The sequence below is a fragment of the Meles meles genome, chromosome Y (assembly GCF_922984935.1).
Source record: "Meles meles chromosome Y, mMelMel3.1 paternal haplotype, whole genome shotgun sequence".
Taxonomy (NCBI): Eukaryota; Metazoa; Chordata; class Mammalia; order Carnivora; family Mustelidae; genus Meles; species Meles meles.
In genome coordinates, this window is record NC_060088.1 from 1,266,982 (window position 1) to 1,286,244 (window position 19,263).

Below are 19,263 nucleotides of genomic sequence, written 5' to 3' on the forward strand. Positions count from 1 at the left end.
GGCCTGCTCCCCGGCATCACGTCACCAAGTGGCGGCCTTATTCACATGAAGGAAAATGCAAAAGGCCCCCCACCAGACAGCCGGTCACCAAGTGGCGGCTTTATTTACGTACATTTTGGGATGTGCAAATATCCAGAACGGATCAGACCTTTTGTCATTTGCAAGGACCCCAGAACAAAGCCCCACGGACTCTGTTCTTTGTGGCCCAGAAATGTCTTTGAAGAAAACAACAAAAGCCTCCCTCCTGGTTGCAGGGCTTCCATCACAATGAAAACACATCAGACCAATTAATTAGGAGCTCATCCGTTTCTTGGGTTTATTGAACAAGAGTCAAATTCGAAAGCGTTAAATAAGAAAAAAAACGAAAAAAAAAAAAACCCACAAAAAATAGATCCCGTGAGGAAGGCTCAAACCCAGTCAAATGCGTCAAGATACAAGTCTCGCCCCTGGTCAACATCATGGGGGTAACCCCCCCAGGACACGGACACATCCGCCTCCTTAAAAGTCTGTGATAGTCTTGGAGGTGCTCGGCCACGCGTAGAACGTCGCCAGCAGCTGGGGTTTCCATGAGCAGCAGGAGCGACCCCAAAAGCAAGGCGAAAATGTCCCACCGTCCGTTTTTTAAAAATCAGCAGGCCCCTGTGGTGCGGCCTTGAAAAGACAGAATGCAAGACTCCGTGGCCCCCTGGAGAAATCGAAATCACCCTCGGCACACTGGGGTCCCTGGTAATTTTGGAAAGCAGGGCTCCCAAGGGCAGGGGGCCTTATGGTCATCCTGGGGACACATACACACACACACGCGCGCGCGCAAGCACACTCAGGACCCAAGCACAGCGGCATCACCAGGACCACACGCACAAAGCAAACTGCAGCAAGGGTACAAAAGTTAGAAGACACCTCTTCTCCTGCGCTGTCCCCACGGCCCCCTCCACGCTTTGCACCAAACCTAAAGCTTGTGGTTCCTGCACTCGGGGCGCGTGGGTTGGAGCGTGGCATCCCCGGCCGTGCCAAAGGCAAGGCGCGCGCTTCCGCTGGACAGTAAACATGAGCTCACGTGCGCTACAGGTCTGCAAAGGCCTTTGGAAGGCATGTGCGCTGGGAACAACGCGCGAGTTTGGATGTTTTTCCCGGGTTTGCCGCAAACCCCCCCATGGAGAATAGGACGGCCTTGGGAGTGGAATCAATTTATGTAGGAAGGGAAGGGGGCTCCCTCCCTCTCGCCGTCTCTCCCTGCTGGCCGCTGCCGCCGGAGTTGTGATCTGCAATCAGCAGCCAGCAGGTGCGCAAGGGGACTTCTGGAACTTTCCCTCCTGTTTCTGCCCCTTCGCTGCGACGCGATTGGGCTCGCAGTGGGAAGGCGCGGCGGCGCCGTCTTTCTCTCCTGTGCAATTGCTCCCCCTCGCAAGGCCACCCACGCATACGCGCACACGGGGGGGGGGTATTTACATCAGAGCACCCCACGGAGCCGGCGCCACGGTGACCCGCCCTCACCCCGCCGGCACCTACATGAAGCCGCTGTCCCTGATCCCAAAGAAGCCAGCGTGCACGGCATCCCCGAGGGGGAACACCTGCTCGTGGTCCAGGCCCCACTCCCCCTCGTCCTCGTCCTCGGGCTCGGCCTCCGCGCCGCTGCGCGCGTTCTCGTACAGGAAAATCTGCTCGTCCACGTGCGCCGGGGCCAGCCTGTTCCTCTTGGCGCTGACCACGTTGGCGGAGGTGCCGAAGAGCCGCTCCGGGAAGACGCGCGTGGCCGCCACGCACCAATATTTCTGCAGCACCTTGGGCAGCACCGGAAAGAGCGCCAGGCGGTCGGACCACCACTTGAGGGGGTCCTCGTTGAGGCCCAGCACCTTCTGCGACTTGAAGTTGCTGAGTTCCTCCACCACCTGCGCGTGCCACTCCTCCTGGTCCTCGACGCCCCCCGTCTGGCAGAAGATCTCGGCCAGCATGCTGTTGATGACGCTGGCGGGCGGCGGCGTGGACGCCAGCACCAACTTCTTCACCGGCGGCGGCTCCTCGGGCAGCGCGTACATCTTGTCCTCTGCCGCCCGGTAGCCGCCGCCGTCCTTGACCTTGTCCAGGAGGCCCTTGGCCTCCTCCACCACTCTGTTCTCCACCTGCTGCCTCTCGAAGGCGGACAGGAAGGGCAGGCGCTTGTAGCGGGGGTCCAGGAAGGTGGCCACGTTCAGGAACATGTCGATCTCGGGCGCCTCCTGGTAGGTCTTGGACAGCTCCTTGGCGATGACCTCCTTGGCCATGCTGAGCTCCTTGCAGTCGGTCTCCTTGATGTTCAGCGTGGTGTTCAGCAGCATGTGCAAGAGAGGCTTCACCATGCTGATGGTGGGGTACTTGGAGGCGGAGAGCATCTCGGCCACCTGCTTGAAGGGCTGCAGCAAGTCCACCAGGCCCTCGATGGTGGCCCACTCGGCGGCCTCCAGCATCAGGTGATGGTTGTTGCTGTCCTCCACCAGCACGCCCGCGATGACGAACTGCTGCTCCTTGAGGCGCTGGAGCATGGCCAGCGTGCTACCCCACCAGGCCACGCGGTTGCTGACCAGCATACAGTGCGCCATGTTCTGCTGCTTCTGCTTCTCGTAGAGCATGTACATGGCCACCGTGGACTGCTGGAAGTACTCGACCAGCTTGCGGCAGCGGGCCAGCAGCCCGGCCAGCTTGGGCAGCTGCAGGGCCTGCTGGATGCCCGCGTTGAACGTGTGCCCCAGGCAGGGCATCTGCACCGAGATGTCCAGCAGGGAGCACGCCTTCACGATGTCCTTGCCGCAGTCCGTGGTGGCCCCAAACACCTTCGCGCTGATGCCCCACTCGATGAAGGCCTCGTACAGGACCCTGGTGATGGACTCGGCCGTGTTGTCCTCGGGGACCTCGAAGGTCTTCAGGCAGCGGGAGCCCACAGACAGGCAGCCCGGGGCCCCGCCGCCCAGGAAGTGGGCGGCCAGCGTGACGTAGGCTCGATTCTGGTTCTCGCTCCTCCACATGTCCGTGGAGATGCCACACCAGGACGCGTCGCTGAGCTCCTTGAGGACGGCCTCGCGGAGGGCGCCGTACTTCTCCGGGATGGCTTTACTGCACACGAATTTCCTGCTGGGCAGCTCGTACCTGGGGTCGGCCGTCTTCAGCAACACCTTGAACGTGGGCTCGTCCACGATGGACGCGGGGTACAGGCCCTCGCAGATGAGGCCGATGACGGCGGCCGTGAGCTCCTGCTGCCGCTTGCTCTCGTGGCCGTGGCCGGCCTTGGCGGCCAGCGTGTCCGGCGGGGTCAGCTGCGACGCCTCGGGCTTCAGCTTGGAGAAGGCGGTGGCGAAGGCCTCGCGCATCTGCTCCGTGTTGCTCTTGACGAACTCACAGAACTCGTCGGGGTGATTCTTCTCCAGGTGATAGGAGAGGTTGGACGTGTTGCCGGAATAGGCGATCTGGGCCATGCAGATGCGACAATAAATCTTTTTCCACTGCAAGATGCATCCCTCCGCGTTGGTGTCGAATCCGAAGTACTTCCACACTTTGCTCTTGGCGCGCGGGTGGGCCACGAGCTTCAGGTCCGTCTGGGACGGGTCCAGGCCTTTCGCCTCCATGGCTTCTGCGCCGCAGCCCGCCTGCGGGGCCTCCACTCATTCCTGCGCACCTGCTGAGAAGCAGCAAGACAAACACAGCGTAAGAATGGGTCCAGGCACAGGGGGGTGCCCTGTGAGGAGTGAGCGCAAGCCACATGCCGAAGCAGCTGTGTCAGAGGGACCCCCACGGGGCCGCCTTTCCGGGTGCGCATGGCCTTTGGGAAGCGGAGGGTGCGCTCTGAGAGATAAGCGCGTCTTTGCTGCAGGTCACTCCTAGGTGCGTCGTGCGCAGCGACTCCAAGCGTCTGAAATCGCTGAAAACGTGCGAATCTGAATTCCAACACGCGCACGACTCCACGCGTCTGAAAATGCGCGCCTCTGGGCTCTTATGCGCGCACGACTCCACGCGTCTGAAAATGCGCGCCTCTGAGCTCTTATGCGCGCACGACTCCACGCGTCTGAAAATGCGCGCCTCTGAGCTCTTATGCGCGCACGACTCCACGCGTCTGAAAATGCGCGCGTCTAGCTCTTATGCGCGCACGACTCCACGCGTCTGAAAATGTGCGCCTCTGAGCTCTTATGCACGCGCGACTCCACACGTCAGAAAACGTGCGCATCGGAACTCCAACGCGCACACGACTCCACAACGCTGAAAACGTGCGCGTCTGAGCTCTTATGCACGCATGACTCCACGCGTCTGAAAACGTGCGCATCGAAGCTCCTACGCGTGCAGGAGTCCGCGCATCTGAAAACATGCGCGTCTTTGAGTTTCTCAGTCTTTAGAGCACCTGGCCCACCTCGGCTGTTTGCCGTTTCCTGTGCTAGGCTGTCCACCATCTCACCACCAGCCAGGCGGGGTCACTTTCGGAGGGAACGAACTGCTGGCGGCCCCTGAAGCCTACATGCCCCGGCTCGGCCGCCAGCCCAGGAGAACCCACCAGCACCAGCACGAGCACCTCGAGTCTCCTTGTGAGCAACAGTGTGACGAACCACATCCCCGAGGTTGGTCCCGAGTATCCAAGAAGCAAAATGGTTTTTAATTCGGACAAAGCAGTCTTTAAGTTGGCTAAGAGGCGTGGCAACTTTTTTTTCCTCCAAATTTTACGTGTTTTTTTTTTCTCCCCAAATTTTACGTTTTGCAAACGATGCCTTTTGGAATGTGGCATGTGGTCCTTTTACCTTTGGCGCATCCGTCATCGGTAACTTTACTGGGATGGTAATGGACATCCCACCAGGGGCAGTCATACCTGTGCGCACAGATACGCATTTGCTGTGCCAGGGTTTCAGCATCACCAGGCCCTCAAAGGGGAGTTGACCTAGAAGCCAAGCCCCCCAAGGTTCCTATGGTCCCTGATGCCCCCTTGTCCTGTCCCACGGAGCCACCGAACAGGGCAGGGACACCCCCAGAACAGCAGCTGGGTTCTATTCAAAGGTGTGTGTTGAGTCTGCAACTTTCCAACCCACGGTACAGTGCTCAGAGGGTTAAAAATAAACCGCACCAATCGGGCATTTTCTGAATATGGGGAGTATGTGCAGAACGCAATCTCGATGTCTAGCGGGGATGACAGCGTGCCCCCCACCAGAATTCGGGCACTTGCAGAACCTGTGAATGGAACCTTATTTGAAATAGGGCCCAGGTGTGATTAAGTAAAAAGTCCTAAAGTCATGGGAGGCATGCGGGTACCAGCCAGGAGCCTCAAGGAGCTGAAAAAAGCAGGAAGTATTGGCTCCTAGGGCTTCTCGAGGGAGCATGGCCCTGCCCCACCTGGATCTCAGCAGCCCTGCCCCGCCTGGATCTCAGACTCTGGTGTCCAGAGCTGGGAAAGGATGAATTTTTGACCTTTTCAGCCAGCGGTACTAAGGTAAGGCTCACCCAGAGCACCCTTAAGACAAGAGTAAAACCTTAAAAGATATAGAGCGTCAACATCATGCCGGAAATGCCCCCCATGTCGAACAGACAACCACGTCGCGCCACGCTGGCTCACGTGAGGCCTTCCTGGAAGACGTCACAACACCCAGGCTACAGGGGCATCCTGGGACCTGGGCTGGGCAGAGGACGTTGTCACTGTGACCAACTGCAGGGAGAGAGCGGAGAGATGAGGCCCAGGGTCTCCGGCACACGTGGAGGGCATCGGACACAGCCACAGCTTGCAGAAAGAGAACCCCCAAAGCTGCACTTTCCACAAGCCCAGTCAGATCACTTAGGTCACAATCTTTGAGGCCCCCAGGAAAGCAGGTGACGAGGAGGGGAGGTTTCCCGGGAGCCCCTGGACGGCCGCTGGGCAGGGCCGTCTTCCCGCCACCATCTGTACGGCTCGGCTCACAGTGGCATCGGTCGGGGTCACCAGTAAAGGTTTCTTCAAGGCAGGCTTTCTGCTCTCATCCTGGCAGGTGGTCAGAGCACCTCGGGGAAACCATCCCCAAGCCCTTCCTGGGGGTCCTGACGCTTGCAGCGAAAGCAGCCGGTTTCTTCCCACAATGCCAAATGGCGGCGCATCCCAGGGAAGGCAAACAAGGCAGGACGGAGAGCCTGCTGCCTTCCCCGCGGCCTGAATGGAGCCGAGAGGCCAGCAAACACAGACCCCGGGCCACCGGGCTGACCACCCTACTCTGCAGCTCAGAGAACAGTCCGTCATGGAGAATGGAGTTATTTAGCATTTGAAAAACCCATATCACTGGTAGTTACAAGCAACCTGCTCCTCTTTGTTATCCTACACACGATCTTAAATGTGTTTTAAATTTCTGGTTTAATCCCCACAGGCAAAAGAGCCTGAACAAAGGGGCGTTTGGGGTCTTCCCTTTTTTTTGCAAAGGAAAGGGACCCTCCGTCATGAAGTTGGAATACCCGATTCACCTCCCTAGAGACGCCGTCCCGTGTCCACGTGCGCACAAAAGCAACAAGAATTCCCTTTCTGTGGATAGGTGCTCCGACGCCCTGTAGTCGGGAAACTAGGAGTCCTCCCAAAATAGCTCGGTAAGTGGGCTGGCTGACATAGTTTGAGGTAGGCACGGCCTTCATAGGTTTAGCACGCGAGAACGAGTCCATGTTCTGTACCAGGGAGCCTGCCTACTTCCCACGGGATTTGTTTTTAGGATTTTATTTATTTACTTGAGAGAAAAAGCACAAGGAGGGGGAGCAGCAGGCAGAGGGAGAGGGAGAAGCAGACACGCACACCGATGCGGGACTCGATCCCAGGACCCGATCCGAGTCAAAGGTAGACGCTTCACCGACGGAGCCACTCACGCGCCCCCCCACAGAATTTTTAAGGAAAATTCCATCCGAAATCAGAACTGTGCTCCCAAACAGTGTTTCCATTTCAGAACACACTGATGCATCGAGACGGTGCATTTCCAACAGATGACCCTTGTTGATCCTGCCCACGTGACCACGGGCCCACACATCGGGGCACCTTGGAGCAGCACGTAGGCCAGAGCTTGAGTTCTGGGGTCACGTGCGGATACAAAATGCGGTCCTTAGCTCATGTATTTTAAGATATTTTAAGATACGGTCTCACCGTGTGGGCCACCTGGATACAGTCTGGAGAAGACAGAGAACCTGGAAATCAGACCGTCTCGGAAGAGGCACAACCATGCATCCCGAGTCTCTAAAGGATCTTGCTTGGGGCGCCTGGGTGGCTCGGTGGGTTAAAGGATCTTGCTTTTGGACAAATGTTAAGAAAACAAGGCATCTTAACATTTAGGACGGCTGCACTCTTATCTCTTTGCCACGAGCAGACCCACACAGGGATGCGCTCCCACTGAGACGACAGACAGGTTGGGAATCGCGGAGGACCAGCAAGGGAAAGTTTGTCTTTATGGATAAAGGATCGTTTTCTGGAACGCACAGAAGGATTCCTCTGGCGGGCACATGCCTTCCCGAGGACGCTGTATTTCCACCGATTTTTGTTTGTTTGCTCTAAATCAACAAGTAGAAAGAACAGAGCACGCCATTCCCGTCCACACACGGAAACAAGTTTTGCAAACACGCGTTTCGGTGTGCCCGCGCAGGGACACTACGTCCAAGGCTAAATTCCATTCCCAGATCGACCCCGTCTTGCCGGGAAGCTCCTGGTACAGGCTCGTAGGCAGGTGACGAGACCCGTCTCAGAGCGAAACCACACGGGTCCCTGTAAGCCATGGTACTCTATGGGTCTGGGGCAGTTTCTCCTTGTTCCTCAGTTTACAAGCTGATTGGAAAGACACATGTTGACTTCCCAGTCCCGAAGCCCCGGAATGCCTGCTGGTTCCTACCCTGCATTCACTTCTAATGCGTATACATATGTTTTAAGGGGAAAAAAAAAAAACACACAAAAAACGCACAAATTCCAGTGTTATCACACAAGTTAAAAGCTCCGCTCCAGAAAAACAAAGAGTCATTTCCCTGGGTGGAGGTCGGGGTTGGGCTCCCTGAAAAAGCCGAGGTTCTCCAAGTGTGACCCCCTCCCTCGTGGATGGGTAGACAAAGGAATTCAGAGGCACGGTGGACCGCTGGAACCACGTGGGGGTTGACACACACTGAAAAATCCACTTATAACTTCTGACGGCCCCCAAAACATAACCAGGAAAAGCCGGCTGTCGTCCAGAAACCTGACCCAGGGCACACAGGGTGCACTCACGTGATTTTGTGTATTGTCAATCCTGGATGCTGGGTTCTTACAAGGAAGGGAGAGGACGAAATGGGATGAAAAAAATCGTAAGGGAGGAAAAATTGCACTTATGGGACCGTGCCGTACGTATCCAAAAAAAAAGGCAACCAAAAACACACACAAAAAAGAAAAGGAACATGTAAGTGAAGGTGGCATGTCACCCCAGCGCTGACCGAAGGTCAAGTGTATTTTGGCGAGGATAGACGATGCGTGTGCAGCTCAGCTCGACTCCGGAGAGTCTGCAGAGGCGAGCCGACCCCCTCGCACACTCTAATTGCACAAGTAACGCTCAGAGTCCGGCTCTCCTCGTAGGCCCGGCAGGAACGAGCTTAGCTACGAGGCAGCTCCCCACCCCAGGTCCCACTGAAACCTTGTTTTGGAAAGCACTTATTTTTCACCTAAAAATAAACTGCCATGTCCGCGCCCACAGACGAGGGCTCCTGTGCGTCCCTGCGCAGCGGCGCACGCAGAAAGGCCTCCGGGATTGTGGCTGGGCGGCCCCGGGCATGCGTCTGTGGAGACCCAGGGCGCACGCCGGAGGTCCCGCGGGGCTTACCACAGCTTGAGCGGGTCCCGACCCCGAGGCCTGGACAGTGCGCGGCGGTGTTCCGGGCAGCGGCGCGGAGTTGGCTCCCGGCAGGCAGCGGTCCCCATAGCACCGGCCGGGCTCCCCAGTGCCCCGGCGGCGCAGGGCCCCGCGGCGCCGCGGCCAGGCCTTCCGGGAAGGCCGCTGCCGCCTAACCCCGTCTGGGGGGGGGGCTCCGGGGCTTCCCCGCCGCGCTCCCGGCCCGCGCGCGCTCTCCGCACCACCCCCGCCGGCGCGCGCACAGCCCGAGGTCGGGGGGCGCGGGGGGGGGGGGGGCTCGGGGGCGCGCGGGCCCGGCCGTGACCCCGGAGGCCGAAACCGCGGGCTTCCGGCAGACCCCGGCCCCCGGGGCAGGCGCGAGCGGGCAGCCGGGACGCGCGCGCACGAGAGGCTCCCGGGGCGCGCTCGGCCTCCCCAGACCCCGCCGCGCGCCTCCCCCGCCGCCAACCCGCCCGCGCCCCCCGCCCCGGGCCCCGCCGCGCCAGGAGCGCGCCTCCGCCCGCTGTCGCCGACGCCCCCTCCGCCCTCGCCAGCCCCCGTCCCCTGCCCCCCGCCCGCGCGCCCGCGCCCTGCTGACCTGGTTCCGCGAAGCCCCCGCGGCAGCGCCGCAGCAGCTGCGCCAGGACCACCGCCGCGCCCACCGCGTAGACCCGCAGGGCCGCCCGCGCCGCAGACAAAGGCGACATGGCTGCCCGGACGCCGCTTCCGCGCCGCCCGCCGCCGCCCGCCCCCGGGACCCGGCGCGACACCGGCCGGCGGAAACGCGCCCGCGCGGCCCGCCCTCCGCGCAACCCGCCTGCTCGCCCCGGGCCGCGAACCAGGACCCCGCCCCGGGACCCCTCCCCGACCCCGCCCCGATCCGCGGAACCCCGCCCCGACCTCGGGCCAGACCCGGAACCCCTCCCCGACCCCGCCCAGGCCACCGGAACCCCGCCCCGACCCCGGGACCCCTCCCCGACCCCGCCCCGCCCCACGGAACCCCGCCCCGACCCCGGGCCCGACCCGGGACCCCTCCCCGACACCACACAGGCCACCGGAACCCCTCCCCGACCCCGACCCCGACCCGGGACCCCTCCCCAACCCCTCCCAGATCCCCGGAACCCCGCCCCGGCCCCGGGACCCCTCCCCGACCACGCTCAGGTTCCCGGAACCCCGCCCCGACCCCGGACTCCGCCCCGGGACCCCGCCCCGACCCTGCCCAGACCCACGGAACCCCGCCCCGACCCCGGACCCGCCCGGATCCACGGAACCCTGCCCCGACCCCGGGACTCCTCCCCGACCACGCTCACGTCCCCAGAACCCTGCGCCGACCCCGGGACCCCTCCCCGACCCCTCCCAGATCCCCAGAACCCCGCCCCGACCCCGGGACCCCTCCTCGACCCCGCCCAGATCCCCAAAACCCCGCCCCGACCCCGGGACCCCTCCCCGACCACGCTCAGTTCCCCAGAACCCCGCCCCGACCCCGGACTTCGCCCCGGGACCCCGCCCAGGCCCACGGAACCCCGCCCCGATCCCGGGACCCCTCCTCGACCCCGCCCAGATGCCCGGGACCCCTCCCCGACCTCGCCCAGATACCCGGAACCCCGCCCCGACCCCGGGACCCCTCCTCGACCCCGCCCAGATCCCCGGAACCCCGCCCCGACCCCGGACCGCCCGGATCCACGGAACCCTGCCCCGACCCCGGGACTCCTCCCCGACCACGCTCAGGTCCCCGGGACCCCTCCCCGACCTTGCCCAGATCCCCGGAACCCCGCTCAGACCCCGGACCCCGCCCAGGGACCCCCTCCCCGACCCCGCCCAGATCCCCGGAACTCCGCCCCGGCCCCGACCCCGCCCCGACCCCGCCCCAACCCCGGAACCCCTTCCGGAACACTGACCCAACTCGGAGCCCCCTCCCCGATTCCACCCAGACTGCTGGACCCTGCCCATGGACACCTGTCCGCCCTGCCAAGACCCTGGAACCTCAACCAGACCCTTCCCGGGGACCCCGCTCCCACTCCTCCCTGACCCCGGACACCGGCCCAGGACCCCCGCTCTCCCTGGCCCAGACCCCAGACCCCTGCAGACTGACCCCTCTCCTGGACCCGGGCCCCGATCCGGGACCCCTTCCCGACCCGTCCTGACCCCAGTGTTCAGTGGGAGTAGTGGTCCTAGTAGTCCCTAGAGTAGGGACCCCTGCCCAGACCTCCCACCCCCCGCCCAGGACCCATCAAAGACCCGAGCCCTGGTCCCCACCCAGACCCTGGAACCCACCCCACCCCCAACCCTGTGCCGACCCCTTCTTGGATCACTGGACTTCCACTGAGACTAACCACCCCCTCACCCCAACCCCTACCCAGAACCCTGTGAAGGGACCCCTAAACCTGGCCCCACAAGAACTTCAGGCCTGCTGGGGCCCAAGACCCCCGGTCCCATCCCCTCCGCATTGTAACAGCCAGTGGGTTCCAGACTTGCGTCCTTTGCAACACCCGCGGAGACCACCAACCCCTGCCAAGATCCCACACAGAGGACCCCACACGTCTCCACCACGCCCCTGGATCTCCCCCCACTCAGTCACGTAGGACCCGAATCCAGCAGGCCTGGCTGCAGGGGGCACCCTAGCCCAGGACTACAGGTGTCCCCCAGCACCTGGCCCGCAGCTGGACCCCTTTCCTCAGGTCAGGGGACTGGCTTCCCATGGGGATCTGAGACACTAGGGACCTACCCCTGCTTGGTGCATCCCCCAGCTGGGCTAGGAAGGCTCCTTCTGGCCTTTGCGACCCTCCAAGAAACTGAGGCCAAACAGCCTTTCCAGGATCCCCTGCCACATGGGGTATGGGTCCGCCCCGCTGGGCCAGGTGTACCCCACAAACAGCATCAGGGGGAGTGACAGCACCTTCTGCCCCTGTCCCACTCGCTGGTGTGAGGGATGGGCAGCTCTGGCCCACCCGTTCCTGGTGCAGGAGGACTCAGGAGTGGGGGTCCAGGTCTGAGCGGAGTCAGGGGCAGGGGTCTGTGGACAGGGGTCCTGGGGGTCTGGGCGAGGTCTGAAGGTATCCAGGTGGGAGTCCCCTGATCTAGGGTCTGAGCTGGGATGCCAGCAGGAAGCGGAGAGCGTGGATATCTGAGTGCCCAGAAACGAAGACAGACGGACAGGCATGTCACCCATTGCCAGCCAAGGTCTGGGGTGACCCTAAAGACCCCTCCTCTCCTCTTGCCCAGTCTCCTGCAACTGTCTCTGTTCCCAGGAGTTTCCTAGAGCCAGGACCTGGGGAGGGGGTGCTGATAGCCACGGCTTCCCTAGGTGCTTCCAGCAACGATCTGAGGGGTCCCCCATCTCGTGAACTGGACCTCAAGGAGGTCCCCATGGAAGCGGGGTCCTGGCGATTGTGGGGCTAAGGTCCCTATTTCTGGGGCACAGCTGTCAACAGGGGGCAAACCGTTGGTCCTAGAGCTTCGTGGTTGCTCCTAGCAGGTCCCCCCACACCCCACTTGTGGAACGCGGACAGTTTTCCCTCCTGCCCCGTCTCTGGAACTCCCGTGGCACCCAGTCGTCTGCGTCTGAGGGCTTACGGGCTTAGGAAGGTCTCACCAGGTCAATCTGGGATCACCTGCCTATTTTTAGGTGCACACCAGAGTTCCACCTGCAAAGTCCTTGGTGCCCTACCACGGTGCATAGTCATGGTGGCTGGGGCGTGGCGGGGTGGGATTCGCGCCGGGGTAACTTTGGGTGACCGGCCACTCGCTGCCCGAGGCCACCGTGGTTCAGGAACCGCCTGCCCCTTCGAGGGTGTGAGGACCACAGCACTTGGAGGTAGAATCACCTGCACCAGAAGAAGAAGGTCCACCCAGGACCCAGCAGGTCCACCACGGCGCTGAGAGCCGCCCTGTGTCTGCCCCCCCCCCCCCCGGGGGGGCACAACATCCCTGCAACTCTCCGTGCACAAGGCAGGGCGCTCAGGAGAATCCCGAGAGCCAGTGACCACGTTTCCGGGACTCCCCTTCTTTCAAAGTCAGGGGTTGGGGAAAACACGGTGAAGACGGCAATGAATAAGGCAGGTTGTGGGGAGAGGGAGGGTTTGAACCAGCGGCCTTGCCCCACACAGCATGAAGTGTGTATCGGTTTGTCACGGGACAGGGAAGGGGCCCATATAGGACGTCCCCGAGGAGGCCAGAAGGGTCCTAGAGTTCCTCTAGGCCCCAAGTATGCACCACACTAGACCACGAGGACTTCCCTAGGAGGACGCACTGAACCCACAGGGGTTTCAGTACCGAGAGGTGACGAGCCCTGGGTCCCCGGGGAGGATGTGTTAGACTTCTTGGAATGATCCCACGAGCTGGCAAGAACCCCAAGCCTACGGCTCAAGGGGAAGGAAGCCCCAAGCCTGGTTCCCGAGATAAAAAGGGTCGTCTGGGGACGGGGACCTTATCAGTGGGAGCAGAGCGCGGTGGAGAATTAGGACTTGGGCGGGTCAAGGACCTCGGGGTTTTCTGCAGACCCCAAGGAAGTGTATGAGGTTTATGATACGCGGCCTGAAGACCGGTCCTTCCCCCACAGTGTGGTTGGGAGTGTGGGTTCGGGGGAGGTACTGAAGGGCAGGGGGAGCCTAGGGTCTCCAAGGACGGTCAAGGCCAGTCGGGAGCCTACCGAGATGCCCTGTGTGCACAGCTCAGGATGGACAAGGACATTTCCCCGTGAGTCTGGGGACACGGACTAAAGCCGGTCTCCTGGAGGTACCATCCAGACTCGCCAGAAATGACCGGTAATGTAGGATAATACGATATGATATGATATGACACAATAAAAAAAAATACAGTGAAATAGTGAAATGTATTTTTTGAAATGAAATAAAATATATTAATAAAATATAAAATAAAATAAAATATAAAAAATAAAAATAAAATACAATGAAATAAAAGACGATGAAATAAAATACAATGAATTAAAACAAGATAGAATACAATGAAATAAATAAAATGAAATAAAATAAGATAAATTAATAAAATATAAAAGAAAATGCATAAAATAAAATAAAATAATGAAATTAAAAATTAATAAGACAAAGTTAATTACTTAAAATAAATTAATAAAATATAAAATAAAATAAAATACAATGAAATGAAAGACAACGAAATAAAACAAGATAGAATACAATGAAATAAATAAAATGAAATAAAATAAGATAAATTAATAAAATATAAAATAAAATGCATAAAATAAAATAAAATAATGAAATTAAAAATTAATAAGACAAAGTTAATTACTTAAAATAAATTAATAAAATATAAAATAAAATAAAATACAATGAAATGAAAGACAACGAAATAAAACAAGATAGAATACAATGAAATAAATAAAATGAAATAAAATAAGATAAATTAATAAAATATAAAATAAAATGCATAAAATAAAATAAAATTAAAAAATGAAATAAAAAATTAATAAGACAAAGTGAATTACTTAAAATAAATTAATAAAATATAAAATAAAATAAAATACAATGAAATGAAATACAATAAAATAAAACAAAACAAAATAGAATACAATGAAATAAATAAAATGAAATAAAATGAAATAATAAAATAGAAAATAAAATGCATAAAATAAAATAAACAAATAAAATGAAATGAAATGAAATTAAAAGATTAATGAGAAAGTTAAGTAGTTAAAATAAATTAAAATATAAAATAAAATAAAATAATATGAAATAAAACAAAATAGAATGCAATGAAATAAATAAAATGAAATAAAATAAAATAAATTAATCAAATATAAAATAAAATAAACAATTAAAATAAAATGAAACAATAAATTAATAAGATAAAATTAATTAGTTAAAATAAATTAATAAAATATAAAATAAAATAGAAGGAACTAAAATAAAATAAATTAATAAAATATAAAATAAAATGCATAAAATAAAATAAATTAACAATGTATAAAATAATAAAATAAAATAAATAACATGAAACAAAATAAAACGCTGAGGCACTTGTTAAAAATGCAGACTGCTAGGGCACCTGAGTGGCTCAGTGGGTTAAAGCCTCTGCCTTCGGCTCAGGTCATGATTCCCAGGGTCCTGGGATCGAGCCCTGCATCAGGTTCCCTTCTTCTCCCTCTCCCTCTGCCCCTTGGCAATTCATGCAAACTCTCTGAAATACATAAAATCTTTTTTAAAAAAATCACTGATATTAACCATGTAAAAAGGGCGTTTGAGTACGGTGGAATGAAGTGTTTGTGATAATCACTCGGCAGCAGGTGGACAGATAAATATATGCGTCCATCCATCCAGGGGAATAGTACTCAGCCAGGAAAAAGAGCCCAACTCTAACACCCCTGCCCTGTGGATGGACCCTGAGGCCGTGATGCTCTAGGAGAGACACCCTTGACACCCAAGGCCACACCGTGTACCACCCCGTTGATAGGAAATGCCCCAAATCAGCAACTCCGTGAAGGCAGAAAGCAGATTCATGATGCCAGGGGCTGGGGGACGGGAGGTATAGGGCACGGGCAGTCTCCTTTTGGTGGGGGGGTTGCAGATATCCTGGCAGCGGGTACAGGAGACGGTTGCAAACCCGTAAATACGCTCCTTGTCTCCAAATCATTCACTGCACAGCGGTGATGTCTACGTTATGTGGATTTTACCGCCATTTTTGAGGTATTTAAAAATTAAATGTTAAAAGAAAAAAGCTAAGAAACAAACAAAAAAAATCGATGAATTGGCACCAGATTGGCCACATAAGGTGCCTCAGTATCGGGAAAGAAAGGGCACGTGGCCAGCGGTGTGTCTTCTCCTCCCAGGTCCCAGGTGCGAGCTGGAACTCAGCAAGACATGCTCGTGATGGGTTTGCAGACAGAGACAATGCGTTGAGGACGCACCCCGGGTTTGTGCTTCTTGACTGTCTGCCGTAGGGTTGGGGTCGCCTTCCGGGCAGGGGACCTGTGGAGTCACGACACGGCATTCCCGGCGCTCACGAGGACCCTGTGCCTGGGTGTGTTCCCGGCCGACACCATCGGGAGATTTGGCACGACGATGCATGGAGATGGCCCTACATTTTTGTGTCCCGTGGGTCCTCTCCACCTTGCTCGGGGTGCAAGGTTTTGCTGCAAGACTGGCTCACACCAAGGGTCGGGGGGCATAGTGCCTAGTTTTCAAGCATATTTTGGGATCTCCTTGTTTCACTGTGGACCCAAACACAAAGTCAGAAAAAGGTCGCGGTCGGTGCAAGACATCGACCTAAAGCACAGATGCGTTAGAGAAAGTGTGTCCCCCATTTTCACTGCGAGAGAGCGCCTCTCGGGGGCTGGCGTCTGAGCCCGGTTTCTGCACGTCCTCACCGCTGAGCTTCCCGGGATGGGTGTTGCTGTGGCGTGGGGTGATGTCCTGTGCAACGTAGGACATTTAATGGCACTCAGGACGTACAATGCTTCTCAGGAGGGGTACCCAGGGGACATCACCTCTGACAGTTCTTGTCATATACCAACCCCTTGGACTTCCTGGTCCAAATCCGGAATGTTCTTTGCATGCCGAAGTGTGCAGGGAAGAATCCACTTTGCACAAAGGCAGCTCCAGCGCGGCTCCCTGGGCTTCCAGGAACGAGACTCTGAGCCCTGGGACATGCAACTGGACCATGCAACGACAGGATATAGAGTTGGGGGGCTTTGAGGCATGTGGCCGCTGCTTGGGGGAGGTCAGGCGCACATGTAGGCAGCCGTGCACGTTGGCGATGGCTGCGTGTTGTCATGGGTCACCGCTGGGAGAGGTACGTGCTGTGCCTGAGCCCACTGGGAGGGGCCGCTGGAGGCTCGAGTCTGGTTCCTCCTCGAACCTGCCCCATACACCTGTTCCCTTTGCTGGTTTTATTCTGTTTTCACATGAAGAAACCATAAGGGTTATGGCACCTTGGCAGAATCGTCCGTGTCCATGTCGGGAATCTCTGTACCTGGGGGTGACCTTGGGGACGCCAGAAGCAGCAGTTGGTGCTGGGAATAAGGATGGTCTTGGGGTCTTTGCACCACGGATGCACAATTCCATTCCACCTTCTAAGGTTGTGAGGAGGGGGAACCCTATAGGAGTCCCATTTACAGAATTGCACCCAACAGGGATGCCTGAGTGGCTCCTTTGGTTAAGCGACTGCCTTCGGCTCAGGTCAAGATTTCGGGAGTCCTGAGATCGAGTCCCAGGTCAGGCTCCCTGCTCAGCGGCGAATCTGCTTCTCCCTCTGACCCTCCCCTCTCTCGTGCTCTCTCTTTCTCTCATTCTCTCTCTCAAATAAATAAGTAAAATCTTTTTTTAAAACTTTGAAAAAATTCCAGCAGTGAACCTTGCAGAAGTTTTGTGTTTGGCTTTGCCTTTCTGGTTCGTGGTTTGTAGTTTGGGGTCGCTTTTGTTTTCGTTTTGCCTTTCGTGGTCCTTAATTGTGCGCGTGACTGTAAGCTTGCTGGTGCCTCCGTGCGTACACACAGAGTAACGGGTCCGTCTTCAGTGTCCCGGTGTGGTGGGGGGTGAAGCAAGACAGTGTTGACCTTGAGATCGGTTTCCAAATGTCTGATCTGGGAGCAGGTGGATCTGAAGCAGCTCTGGGTGCTGGTGATTCTCCAAAGGGGGTTGTTCTGTGAGTCTTGGGGCAGCGTCTGGAGTCTGGAAACCCCATGTGAAACCTCCCAGACGTGTTCCATTGCTGAGTGCTCTCGGAACAACGTGCGAGGACGCTGGCTTCACAGTCCTTTCCCAGAGGTCAGGATTTCAGGCAATCCTGTTGATCTCGCACGAGGACCCTCAGAGGCTTTGAAAAGACACACGCAGGGAAATCGGAGAACGGGAAAACGTTTCTCTGCGTTAGGGTCCTGACTGTTTCCTGGGAAATATGTTTAGCGTCTTGGGTTTGTCCTCATTTCCCGGTGGGAGTATCCATTCCACGTGGCTTCTCTATGCCTGATTTGTGTGCCTACAGGTCTCCCAACCATGGGGTCCCTGGTCATTCACTCCAAAAGAATCATGGTAGTCATGGTGGCCATATCTACCCGGATTTGCTGGGGCCATGGTAAGGGTTTTGAGCATGACTATGAACATTGGGACTTTTCTACGAGGTCGGCAGGATTTAGGGCCAGATCGTGGAGCAGAACAGAGATGCTCAAAGAAATGCATCCTGTGCCCCAACCCCAACCTGTGGACACAGACCCAAGCAGGATGGCTGAACCTGGAAAACACCTATATCTCTTAGCCTTTGTGCAATTCCTCATTCTACAAGGTGGTGCTCAAAATCCTGTACTGTGACAACACAGGTTTTAGGGACACCGCGTTCCTCCCTACCGCCCAAACCAATAAGCGTCCCGTTATTCATTTTAAACGTTGGTAGCCCTGGATGGCGAAAGGCAGGGTTTCTGGAGTGGGATCGGCCACGATGGATTTCAGCATCTGCGTCTTATGGCCGGGCACCTTCCAGGACGTCCCTGACATTTTTCTGACTCAGTTTCCCCCAAACTCGGTGTCTGATGTTTTCAGTGTTGTGTTTGGAACCGGTGCGGGTCTAGTATTAGATGTGTTTTCGATGGCAAAGAAGGATTTGGGCATGGTTGTGACTCACTCACACTCCCCGTGTCTGCACAGAGCTTTGGGTTCAATTAAAACTTAAGGACGAGGGAATAATGTAGGACGCACATCAGATGCTCAGGAAATGGGGTTTCACTCAGAAATGGGATGATATAAAAATCGAAACGGTGTTCCTTTCACCTACCCTGCCTTTGTTAAGTATGCGATAAAGCACATTTTACGTGTCAGAGTCCTTTCTTTGGGGTAAAACCTATATCCGGCAAAAGGCACTCATCTTCGTGGAATGCATTTGAGAAATGCCCGCAGCCACTCGAAGAAACAGGCTCATTTTTTAAAAGATTTTATTTATTTATTTGACAGAGAGAGAGAAAGAGAGAGAGAGAGATCACAAGCAGGGGAGAAGCAGGCTCCCCGCTGAGCAGAGAGCCCATGCAGGACTCGATCCCAGGACCCCGACGTCATGACCTGAGCAGACGCATCACCGACTGAGCCACCCAGGTGCCTCACAGAAACAGACTCTTAACTCTAGAAAAGACACTGACAGGGACCAGAGGGGACGTGGTGGGAACGGGGTGGGGGGGGGCAGGTGTTGGGGATGGAGTGCACCTGCTGTGATGGGCACCGGGTGCCGTATGGAAGCGTTGGACCGGTATGTTGTCGTGTATGGTAACTACACTGCAATGAAAACAAAATAACATAAGATAAAATTCAACGAAGATAAGATAAGATAAAATTAAATTAAATTAATATGAGATAAATTAAAATTAGATAAAATTAAATGAAGGTAAGAGCCGATAAAATGGGATAAATTAGATGAAATAAAATTAGATAAAACAAAATAAAATGAAGTAAAATTAAAATAAGATAAAGTCAAATAAAATGAAATTAGAGAAAATGAAATAAAACTAAAATAAGATAAGGTAAAA

At 55.9% G+C, this 19,263-nt stretch overlaps 3 protein-coding genes across 3 annotated transcripts in view; 1 reads left to right on the forward strand and 2 right to left on the reverse strand.

Moving 5' to 3' along the window:
- LOC123935871 (dehydrogenase/reductase SDR family member on chromosome X-like) overlaps positions 1 to 9,505 on the reverse strand; it is a 116,250-nt gene extending 106,745 nt beyond the window's left edge. The window contains exon 1 of the mRNA XM_045996708.1: positions 9,382 to 9,505. Within this exon, the coding sequence (XP_045852664.1) occupies positions 9,382 to 9,490 (109 nt within the window). The 5' untranslated portion in view covers positions 9,491 to 9,505. The remainder of the gene's footprint in view (positions 1 to 9,381) is intronic.
- Positions 1,366 to 9,520, reverse strand: LOC123935870 (E3 SUMO-protein ligase ZBED1). Its single transcript, XM_045996707.1, has 2 exons — positions 9,382 to 9,520; positions 1,366 to 3,646 (listed from the first exon to the last, which is right to left on the reverse strand). The coding sequence occupies exon 2, from the start codon at positions 3,591 to 3,593 to the stop codon at positions 1,503 to 1,505; it is 2,091 nt and encodes a 696-aa protein (XP_045852663.1). The 5' UTR covers positions 3,594 to 3,646; positions 9,382 to 9,520; the 3' UTR covers positions 1,366 to 1,502.
- LOC123935916 (vegetative cell wall protein gp1-like) lies at positions 9,489 to 10,811 on the forward strand. Its single transcript, XM_045996766.1, has one exon. The coding sequence runs from the start codon at positions 9,489 to 9,491 to the stop codon at positions 10,809 to 10,811; it is 1,323 nt and encodes a 440-aa protein (XP_045852722.1).
- Positions 10,812 to 19,263: the final 8,452 nt, after the last annotated feature.

What these genes read in the sequence shown, in the direction of transcription:
- LOC123935870 (XM_045996707.1), bottom strand. Translation starts at nt 3,593, where the DNA reads ATGGAGGCGAAAGGCCTGGACCCGTCCCAGACGGACCTGAAGCTCGTG.
- LOC123935916 (XM_045996766.1), top strand. Translation starts at nt 9,489, where the DNA reads ATGGCTGCCCGGACGCCGCTTCCGCGCCGCCCGCCGCCGCCCGCCCCC.